At 39.3% G+C, this 12058-nt stretch overlaps 1 protein-coding gene across 1 annotated transcript; it reads right to left on the reverse strand.

The window, feature by feature from the left end:
* Window positions 1-53: 53 nt before the first annotated feature.
* On the reverse strand, window positions 54-10123 carry LOC131472500 (integrin alpha-6-like). Its single transcript, XM_058649768.1, has 25 exons — window positions 9794-10123; window positions 9593-9714; window positions 8912-8991; window positions 8544-8814; window positions 8272-8391; window positions 7915-8128; window positions 7332-7528; window positions 6848-6936; window positions 6635-6762; window positions 6010-6099; window positions 5845-5909; window positions 4857-5002; window positions 4548-4694; window positions 4327-4448; window positions 4078-4234; window positions 3154-3237; window positions 3001-3080; window positions 2834-2908; window positions 2633-2735; window positions 2387-2563; window positions 2200-2301; window positions 1951-2061; window positions 1736-1840; window positions 1485-1610; window positions 54-341 (listed from the first exon to the last, which is right to left on the reverse strand). The coding sequence occupies exons 1-25, from the start codon at window positions 9979-9981 to the stop codon at window positions 255-257; spliced, it is 3186 nt and encodes a 1061-aa protein (XP_058505751.1). The 5' UTR covers window positions 9982-10123; the 3' UTR covers window positions 54-254.
* Window positions 10124-12058: the final 1935 nt, after the last annotated feature.

Here is a 12058-nt window from a genome sequence, read left to right on the forward strand (position 1 = left end):
TAGTTGTATTCTTACAAAAAGGAGCCAAAATTAACATTTGGGTATTTTTTAAAAAGTACCTTTACAATACATTTGAGTTAAAAAAAACAACAGTAAGACATCTTATTAAATTCCATATTCCATGGTGGCTTATAAAATTACCTATGTTTAGGTTATAACACCACCTGTTCTTTGATTTTCCTACATTCCATATCCAAATCCACATAAAAAACAAACAGATTAATGGACCGACATTGTGCCTGTAGTTTCTCCTTTCAGCTGTTCAGAGGTACAGTCTCTGTGTTTGGAGCTCCTTTGTGAGAGGACTTCTTGATTCGTGCAAGAGAGCGAACGTATTCATTCTGACAAGGACAGGAAAATAAGCTCAGTCAGTATACATCTATATGTAGTTACAGTATATCACAACAGTAACACGCCATAGTATCATATTTTCACCTCAATTCTTCACATGCAGTCAGCATACACTGACATGTCTATTTCAGCAACTTTTTTTTTATTATCATAACCTTATTTTAAACAAGGAGGCTCATGACCCTGATTTCTACATATAAAACAACAAGTTATACAGAAATAGGACACAACTTTAAAATAAAGGCCACCAAGTCAAAGCAAATGTGCAATAAATCTGCTCCATGCCAGTCAAAAGCATTACCATTAATAATGCTGCAAATTCTACAAACCTTGGCTCACTTTGACTTGGAGTATCATAAATTATTGTTTACATACAAAATAGTTAAATTAATGCACGTTTTTCAACAATATTATTCCGATACAGTCAAATATATATATATATATATATATATATATATATATATATATATATATATATATATATATATATATATATATATATATATATATATATATATATATATATATATATATATATATATATATATATATATATATATATATATATATATATATATATATATATATATATATATATATATATATATATATATATATAGGATTTATGATTGTATCGAATTCTACATTTTTATCTGTCCGATTTTGGCCAGTATTGGACCAATAACGATTCCCATCCCTAAAGAAAACAGCCCTAGACGCTGTGTTTAAATCAGACTGTTTGTCCAGCAGAGGGTGCTGTGACCACACCTTGCCCAACGGCCGCGTGGTCTCTGCTCATCAGAAGAAGATTTGAGCAGAAGACACAGGAAATGGCATTGAAAAGAAGTTTATCCAAGGATTTTATGACTCAATATTTAATTTTTCAAAAAATCTATATATTTTTACCCAGCTCTATTCACCAAAATAGGTGCAACTTTGAAACATAACGTAAAAATATAAACATGAAAGGTTGTGTACTATTATATATATTTTTTTTAAATGGACTCACTTGTTGGATTCTTATATGCAGTACCTTATTATTTTCATTTTGAGGTCGTCTTGATGATTCCCTCCATAAGTTATTATTAGCATGGTTAGGTTCAAAAAAGTTTCAGGTAAATTTAACTCTTTACCTTGCACATCAAGTAGGCAAAAACCACCAGCAACAGAAGCAAAGCAACAACTGTCAGCAAGATTATCCACCAGGCAACTTTGGTCAGGAATTCCACCTTTTTCTCGAAAAACACGGTAAATTTTACCTGTGGACAAATGTGGTTTTCTGTATTATTGTAAAGATCATTAACATTACCCTGCAAATTCAAATGACTTTCAATGAGAAACAGAAGGTAGACACAATTATAAACACTCTTTTTTTGGTTGTTACCGTTGTCCCAGGCTTCTCTCGTTTGAGTCCAATGTTCTCTGGAGAGTGGGTTAATTTAAGAGTTGCATCTAGAACAATGTCCAGATAGTTCAAAGAGCTGTAATCCTTCATTGGAGAGAGACAAAGATAAATGGATAGGTCGTTTTTAGGTAATGGAAAACAACAAGCTGCGAAACTGATAAACTGAAAGCTCAGAAGCCTGTTAGGCAGCAGACCTCAGTTAAAGTGGTGTTCCAGAGGTAGGAATGCAGGACCACCACTGCATTACTGTCTAAATCTGGCAGAGGGCACTGTATGTCCACACAATTCAGTCCATCTGAGCAGGTCTGAGGAGGAGAAAACAAGAGTTTGCCATCTGTAGAATCCTTATCTTCTTGCCTGCTGTAACTCACATGACCTGCCTTCTTTATCCTATGGTGACATGTGTTTTTAAACTGTCTGTATCTTTCTAATAGATTTCTTACCAATGTTTTATATTTCCTTGTTAGAAGATTTGAGAGCACATTGTCAGTAGAGAGGGCCTCGTGTTCAGCCTCGCGCCTTTTCCTTGATAAGTGGTTCCAACCCTTGATGTCAAATGTGATCAAGTCAAAGGGGAGTTAAAGGCATTTTTAATGATAGGACTTTCAAAAAGTTAGTGGTATTTATTACCTTAATGTGTTTAAGTGGGTTGACTTCATTCGCCGGTGAGCAGGGGACGGACTGTACACCTTCACCAGTGATGTGAGACAAGTACAGAAGCCATTTTCCTACCGAGTTCTTCTTTGGCCACTTGATGATAAGTGACACATTGGCGAAAGATTTCAGTGGTCTGCCCAGATTTGTGATCTAAAAAACAAACAAACCAAGGTTTTGTAGAGAAACATGTTTTTGCAAGGTCGCAACATGACATCTCACCTTAAATTGATACAGAATCCGGGCTCCAATTTCATCCATCGAGTTGATGGCACTTTCCCCATTAGAGTTTTCGCTATGTAACACCTGGGATGGTCTGGCTTGTCTTGGAAAAAAGAATAGAAAACATGACATTTTTTTGGTATGTATGATTTGGCAATATATGATAAACAATATGACACAAAAACAGAAACCTGTACTGACCCAAACACTTGCAGTTCCAGCTCAAAAACCACTTTGGCCAATGCTTCAACTGCCTGAATTGTCTGCTCACTTGTCCTACGTAACAAATGTCAGAAAAGTCACCACCATTACTGTCTCGATTTGTAAGCCGTGGACGAATAACGGGCACAAGTTGTTGTTCCACTTACGTTTCCAGTTGCAACGTGACGTTGACATATTTCGTGCTCAGTGAAATGCTGGACGTCGCGAGTATGACGTAAAAAGTCAGCTGAAGGGAAGCGTGAACAGTCATCAGCCGATGAAGACACAAACGTGTGGAGTATAAAGTATAAAGAACTTACCTCAGCATCTCTTTGGAGTGGGTTTCCCAGCTCACAGTCTATTAATGTTCCTTTGTCATTGGCTGTACAACTCACTTGTGTTTCCTATGGATGCAAACACACAGTTACAGTGGTGTACAAAAACAATAACAAGGAGAAATCACTGTCCTGTGAAAAAACAAAACAGTAATTAATTATTAGGACAAAGACAGACTGTGTTGTCATGAACTTTCACAAGTTTACATACAGTATATTTAATTTAAACATGCAAAACCTTAGGAAAACCTTGACATTTGGTTGAAATTTAAGTAATTATACCTATTTTAAGTGTACAATCACCTAATTGTATGAATGGTTGTTTTTCAACCATTATTTATTTTCTACCACTTTATCCTCCACATGAGGGTTGCTGGTGCCAATCCTGACAGACGGCATAAGGACAGGTCACCAGTCCATCACAGCACCCCACAGAGACAAACAACCAAACTGTCCACTGAGTGTCCAATTAGTAACTAATCCAACTAATCCTCAAATCCACATGTTTTTCATGAACCCCCCAAAAACTTTCTTTCTTGATAAAGCACTTTAACAACAAACAACAACTGGAACAAAGTGCTGTGCATCAGAGATAAATAAAATATAGAAACATAATATCTAAAAGACCCAAAAAAACATGCTGTAGAAAATAATAATAATAATACATTTTTTTATATAAAAACAACACAAAAAACAAACCGTACAATAAAAACAGGTAAAATCAACGTCTCATACAGGGTCGAAAAGCCAAAGAGTAAAGATGCAGAGGAAGATTGTTCCAGATAGGACCTCCATGTTTTTACAATAGCCCACAATGAAGAAACTATAAACATCTCTGCTACTTCACCAATTAATGCTGCCGTTGTTACCTTTAATTTGTGAAAATGTGTTTTTCCTTCATGTACTCACTGCAGGGGCGTTGTGGATAATGGAGGAGTAGCGTAGAGTGTCTGGAAGCATGATGACTGAGTGACTCTGGTGTGCATCGTCCCCGTTTCTGTTTGTCACAGTTACCTCTAAGGCCATGTCTTCCTGAGAGGGAGTGATGACAGGCATACCATCCTCACTGCAGACATAACATAATCCCAGATTAGTGTTCACTTTTAGGTTTAGAAACGTTTAGATTTTCAAGACTATACTGAGTTTCACTGTTTTTACCTGGCTAATGGAGTGAAGACGTTCTGCTCGTTGTGTGTTTTTCTGGAACAGAACTTATACTGTAACGCCAGGTTACTTTGGCAAATGTTGTCACTGCCACAGCCTTCATTTACTAAGATGATCTGTAAAAAAAAAAAACAACCCCAAAAACAAAACAACAGAAATCACAATTTTCCAAATTCTACGATGGCAAAGTAAAACAGAGGGAACTACAGCAGTACCTGTGAGACCGTGGTCCTCTGCTGGTAGAGGTTGAGGACAGGAGTGACACTGGGCAGATCTGCACTTGCCCTGCGTGTCTCACTGGAGCTCCACAGAGACACAGTGATGGTGACGGGGACACTGTGCAGCCTGTCTTTGATGTCCCGCTGAAACAGGATTTGATTATGTATGAACGTGTGCAGCCTGGTGTGTGTTGCTCTTTACAAATGACAATTGGACATTAACAGGTGCTATGGCTTAGTCCCCCCCAAAACTAGGTTAGTTAGACCCAGAAACTGATGACGCAGATTCCAGAAGTGAGACAATACCACAAGACGGAGATTGGTGTCAATACAGATTTCTCTTCCTTGTCGTGTCAGCTCCAGATGTCCTCGAGATGAACTCTGAAGATTGACTCTTGCAGGAAGTCTCACTTTTTTCCTCTCAGCGTCTCCCACAACGGTGTAGTTAAGCACTACAGAGGAAACGTGAGATTATTAGTACAACAGATTCAAAGTCATTCTGATTACCACTAAGACCGCAATTAACGTCGCTACTCTAACAACTGCCAAGATCGCGCGGCCGCTAATACAAGTGCAAATTAATTCTAATGTGTTTTAAGTTTATGTTTCAGTTCAATTTTGAGAAACCTGAGCTCAAAACTGAATTTTATATAAACAAAATTTTCTGTTATATTCAAGTCAAATGGCACAAAACTCTCTCTCTCTGTTTCTCAGTATATATATATATATATTAAAAATTTTGCCTGGCGACATTCCGGCACTGAGCTCAATAAATTATACATTTTTTATGTTAAGACCGGCAGCAGCAAGACGAAAATGACTGAAAATGCAAAGAAACAGTCATGAGAAGTTATAGTTATATAGTCAGGTCTGATAGTTTTGCTTGACAGAGCCCATTTTCAGATGAAGGATACAGCACAGAAATATTATGACACCCTTTTTGTTCACAAAGACCTTTGTAACTTGAAAGGAAATGAGCTATCCTCGCTTCTTCTCTTTGGTTTGCTGAATAGTCTGTTTGCGACCACGTGGACCAGAGTTTGCTTGTTTGTTCTCACCTAAGTTCGGACGAGCTTTCACAACTGCCCAAGCGATTTGTATCCGAGGAAAGAAACAAACTCTGGTCCGTTTAAAGCGGACCAAACTGCTCTGGTGTGAAAGTGCCCTTGAAGGACTTAGTTTTTCCACCAGCTATGAAAGAGTTTTTACTGTAAGCCTGAACTTGGGCAGGAAATGCACATGTTATAAGACACTACATGTGAAAAGTGAAAAGAGCAGACGGTGGGAAACTCACTCAGTTTGGGGTTGAACGACGGTGAATGTGCCGTGTAGGTAAAGCAGGCGTGGGCTGTAAAATAACTGCACAGACATTTGTGTTGAGACACTGGATCAAAGGCCCATAGGCCTGCTGGTAGATTGAGTTATATACAGTTTAATTGGGTGTTTTTGTACATCTTACCATGTGCTTTTATCACACTGTTCCTTTGTGATGTCTATTTTATTTGGTGTCACCCGCAGAGTGCTGAGCACAGTGACCACTGGTCTTGCTCTGCAAGAGGGACAGCAAAAACTCACTGAATTGAAATGTATTAGGGTAAAGAATCAGTTTTATGAAACATGAGAAAGAGTAAAACAGATGGCTCAGATCAATGGCCCTTTAACAGTGCCAATAATAATCATATAGCCTCTTTCAGAATAGTAAAAAGGGGTAAAGATGTCTTTATTTAAACAGGTAACAAGCCTAAATTAAATGACTAAAAATAAACTCATAATTCGTGAATGATAAATGTTAAGTATTTATATAGTGCTTTTCTACATCTATCATTCAGTCACATAATACCAGCACAGCCATCAGTAACAACTTCGGGGTCAAGCGTCTTGCAGAGGGACAAGGAACTGAGCCACAACCTTTCAATTGAAATACAGTTTTTCCACTGATCCACAGCCGCCCAAGTATTTCAGAAAAGTTCTACGTTTTACATTATTTTTCCAAAAAAAAAAGAAAAAAACCAAACTTGATCAGAATAAGCAGCTGCTAAAATACTTAATACATTAAACTGTTTGTGCTGAAGCTGTAAATTTACCTGAAAACAAAAACAGAATCCGAGAGAGCTCCTACGGCCAGATCAGGATACTCATTGTCGTCCACATCCAAGTTTCCAGACAGAGAATATCCAAACAGATTCACGTGTTTGGATTTTGACAATAGTACCTGAAAAAAAACAAAAAAACAAACTATGATAATATGGTGATTTGAACTATGACAATCTGACAGCCTTTGAGCCCCACAACCTCACCTGTGCAGGCTTTTTGTTGATACCATCAGATGAGCCACAGTAAATATAAACCCGACCAGAACCGTCGTATGGAGCTCCAACGGCAATATCTGTCAGCAAAATATAGCATGAGGACAAAATGGAACAACGGGAAATTGACTATATAATGCTTTTTTTTGCCACAGTGGATCATGAGCAGTTCTAATTCAGCAGAGATTTTTAGTAGGAATTAGGATCTGCGCTAGGAACACACTGAATGTGCCCCACCCCCTGGTGGTGGTTTCAACAAGGCCAATTCTCTTCTGCTCGGCCATGGGTCGCCCACAGTAATTCAATACATTATAATATCTGCATTATTGATTGAGGATATTCACAAAAATGTAAAAAAAAAAAAAATCCTTTCTTGCGATGTTTAAAATCTGAAAACAGACGCCACAGTTTCATGGAAACTAACATTGCAGTTTCTTACAGTGAACGATACAATGATATGTTAAATTGCGACAACCTCCATAACCGTCTCGATTGGTGTCTCCGATGTTTTCCACTGCAAGGCCGAACATAGAGTCGCTGCGTCCAGGAAGCTGTGTTGGAACAACGTCCTCCCACTGTCTTCCTTGCTTGTTGATATAGACGTAGACCGCTCCTCCAACCTGACCATCTTTAACATAGAACTGCGGCGCTCCCACTGCAAGATCCTCCCAGCTATAAGAACACAAGGCCAATACAGAACCTATAATATTCACATATACCAAGAACAGCCATGTCTCAAGTTATGGCATGAATTATTGTCTCTGTGATGATGTTTGTGTTTTTAATGTTGATGAAGATAAAGGTTTGACTACAAGTTTCATGGCTCTGCAAGTGACACTGAAAGGAGGACAAGGTTTCTTCCATGATATAGAAGATAAATTAATATATGTGTTAGGTTTCATGTAGAATTTCAAGGCCTTAATCATATTTGCAGAATTAAAACTGTCACAGGGAACAAAAAAAAAGAGGACTATCATTGCATCATCTGCAAACCATGAGATGTTTGAAGTGAAGATGTTTTAACCCTATAAATGTCTCAGTAGGTTTGTTAAACATACCCGTCACCATTCAAATCCACCACTGCCACATCATAGCCAAAGGAGGAGGCTAAGCCTGGACCAGAGAGGACGACTTCCACAGACAAATTTCTCCGAGCCACGGGATCTGCCTTGAGAAATGCCACCTGGCCGCTGTAGCCTCCTCTCGGTGCTCCCGATACAATTGTCAGCTCACCCTTTCTGATCAGGGCCATGCCAGAGTCAATGGAGAATCCTGGACGGCACAAATGGAGCTGGTACAGTATAGTTATACTGCATATTTAGAACTCATAGAGTTCTATAGATTTGGTTGACAAAGCAGAATAGAATTTTATCACGATTTAACAACTTGATAAGACATTCAGACCAGAAACTGACCAAGGTAGCTGTTTGACTGCAGAGGAATGAGCTCTCGGTCAAACAGGTCTATATCTCCAGTTTCACGAGGATCTTCACCCAAGATGTCCAGGTTGTCCAAGAGCTCCATTCGCACTGTTCCTGCAAACAAACAGGAAAAAGCACAGTGAGCATTGAACTTGATAAAATCATTCATAAAACTTTATTTTGTGACAAAAAACAAGCTCATTTTATCAGCAGTACACAGCGTTATGCTTATGTTGCACTACTGTAGCTGTACATGTTTATTCTACCTTTCCAGCTATAGGCACCAGTTGCCCCAAACAACAGGGATTTGTTGTCCTTTGCAAAAGCTGCTCCGTGACCCTGCTGACAGTATGCAAACCACTCATGGTTCTTGGGACGTCTGTTGAGGTGCCCTGCATCACAAACGACCCTCCTCCACGTCCTCTCTTCCTTTCCGACCTTCAGGTCTTCTCCTAAGAGGTAGCACTGACCCGTCAGCAGGTGAGGGACACTATCACTTGGGCTATCGCTCCACTGTTGGTAGCGATGAGCACAGGTCTAGAGATGAAGGAGGAGAAAATTACAAAAGCTGTTGACAGATTGAATCTATTTTGATCTGATTCTTTCACTGTGGAGTTTTTTTCCGCTTGCTTACCATTACATTTCGACCCGGGCCTTGGCTCGTCACTCTAATTCCCATCCACTGACCATTTATGTCTCTACTAGCGAGGAACTCTGTAAAAATAAACAGCCTGAGCTTACCGTGTTGCCACAATGGAAGAAGAACCGTCTCTCCGCTCTTGCATTTAAAATTCTACTCTGATAAATGCATGCGACTAATTTGGTGAAACCCCCAAATAAGACCAAATGCCACTGAATTTCTTTGAGTTAATTTGATGCAGGGTACCCACAAAATCTCTTGAAACACCCCTGCTTAAATTATAATTATGGACTGTTCAAGTACTGCAATAAATGTCCTCTAGTCGCTTGAGCTAATTTAGTCCAATGACCACAAACCTGCAGCGAATCTGAACTGTCTCTCATTATATATTATATGCTAGTGGGTACCTAGACTTTTGTGCACAGTACAGATAATCACTTTCATCTCTATCTGTGACTCAAAAGGACCACAAATTGGTCCGCAAACTAAATAATAACTTACTTTTAAGCATTATCATGCATACATCTAAAATTATCACTACACATTTTCATAAAATAGCAATAAACTAACGTAAGGTGGTCTTGAAAGGTACACACTACAAGAGCAAATGTTCTTTTCCCACCATTGATCATATTAAAACATTTAAACATAGTATAAGAAAAGTCGTGAACAAACCTTTACTGTCAAACTCAATGGGCTGACAGCGCTCAGTTTTTGTAGACAGATCACACTGGTAAACAACGCCCGTAACATTCACCTGGTTCTGGTGTTTTGACCGAGGAGCACCCACCAGCAGTCTGCAGGAAGACACCTCAAGTGATAAGACACAGACTCTTAATATGTTTGCTTAAATAACACACACACATTTTCACTCACAGGTTCTTCCTGACAGGATTCAGCTGCTGGTGAAGGGCAACGGAGAATCCAAACAGACTTCCCGGATCTCCATTTCTCTGCAGCACACTCTGAGTATCCAGGTTGAACGCTGCAACACCGAGAACCAGGACGTTACTCCACAGATACACCATGTGCCAGTGCTTTTCCATGATTAAAAATATGGTCATCTGCTGTGTCTTATGTCCATGTGTTTCGCTCGAGCACAGAGGAAGTGTAAGGCCTTTATATAAAAAGGGAATGGCCCTGACAAACAGGTGCTAACTGGTTCACTGTAGACACAGACACACAGGGTGTGGTGGTGACAGAGACGCTGATTTATCACTGACTTTGCTGGACTTCTCAACTTTTATGAGCTTAGAGCTAGTTAATATTAACCAGCTCCTGCTGTGACGAATGTTAGAACGTGAGACAGAGCAGCGGTGCTTTCTGGTTGAGAGTGTGTTGATAATTGACAATCATAGCTGAAGAGTTATAAAATTACATGAGACAATGTTGTCTTGTTCCACGCACACGGGATCTTGTAAAAGCACATTTTTGTTCCATTGCTTTCTGAGGAACTGTATTCTGACATTTTTAATTTTCATTCATGCAGGGGACAAACCGGGGGGGAACTTTAGGAGACTGCCTTTTCTTTGAGAGTTTGGTCCTCTGGTCCGCCTAAAAACATAAGTCTCGGTTCACTTCGAGTGAACCAAATGCAGGAAGCGGACTACAACGCGGGGCATTGTGGGTAAACACAACCAAAACATACACGCGTGTACAACGATAGCCTGGAGAAATGTCTGAGCCATTGTTGCAGCATATACGTGTCGTATGTTGACATAAAACGATAGGATTGGATGCAGCTCCATGTTTTGCTCTTATGTGGAGGAAACAGAAGTTGTCCTGCATTAACCAACAAATGAGCGAGTTTTCTTGTTCATTGTTGTCTTGACTTCTCCTTCGGTTTGTTTCACTAAAGTGCAGCGTGAAAGCAAACTCGGACCAGCTGATTGTTGCAACCCCTAGTTGAACCGAGTCTAGCGGAGACTATTAGGGTGCGAAAACGACCTAATTAACCACTAAGATACAGTGCACATTGACAGGTATGCAGTTCGTAGCTTTTGTTTTTATGTTTCACAAAGACGGACAGGTCCATGTTCTGGATCAGTACTAAAGCTGACCCCCCGTTTTTTTTTGTTTTTTTTGTTTTACAAAACCGTGTCAAGGGCCTAACACACTCAAACACAGAATGGACCCAAATGCACAAAGGTGGAAGCAGAGATCTCAGTTCAACCGAAACAGTTTATATTAACAAAGCAAAGTTACTTATGAAGCAGACGCAGAATTCCAAACAGGAGACGTGAGGTGCAGGACGAGGAGACGCACAAGACAAAGGGAGGAGGGCGTATTTAAAGGAGCATGAACTGATTAACACCAGGTGCAGACAATCAGGGAATCAACGAGACGTGACGCGACAGATGAAGTGCAGACAGGAAGAAAGAAAAACCATTCACCAAAATAAAACCAGGAGTACACATAAACTAAACTAACTGACGCAGACTTTACACTTAACACGGGACATGACAAACCTTTCTTCAAAATATATGTTTATGCTTAAACTGTGAGATCTGATTTGCCTCATTACAGTCCTGAAATGAATCATGGTTCAATCCTTTAAACTATTTAAAAGTGACTGTGGTTGCTTTGCATGAGGTTGAGTGGTAGGAAATTGATATTTCTGTGCATTGACCATAGGTTTGCTAAATTTAGCCAGCATTGACTTCTTGTAAGCAGTTACATATCCTGTTGATGTTAAAGTCACAGAGATTCCGAGTAAAAATACCCAGTGGTCTTTTAGAAGCAGCGCAACAGCCGACCGCAGCTTTGTCTCACGTCTCAGTGACTGTTTGTTGTTTCTCTGAAATGTCATTTTGTGGTACGTTCACTCGTGTGTGAAACAACAAAAAAGTTGCTTTGCAAAGCTGTGATAGCTGTTATACTGGGCCACTGGTTCACTCTTCACATGGTAACATAATTCACTCAGAAGGTTGATTATTCTTCCGTACAACTTCATAAACAAAAGAATTGCCATTGATTTTTCATCCATCAAGTTTAAAAAATAAAGTGTGTCATTTGAAATTGATTTGAAATGGTAATCAATGGTTTTGTATTTTCAGATAAAATGCAACTTCAGCCATGCTCTATTTATGAAGTGTCTTGCTTCTCGAGATTAGAAGATGACACATTTTTGCTCTGAAGTGT

This window comes from Solea solea, chromosome 14 (assembly GCF_958295425.1).
Source record: "Solea solea chromosome 14, fSolSol10.1, whole genome shotgun sequence".
Classification (NCBI taxonomy): domain Eukaryota; kingdom Metazoa; phylum Chordata; class Actinopteri; order Pleuronectiformes; family Soleidae; genus Solea; species Solea solea.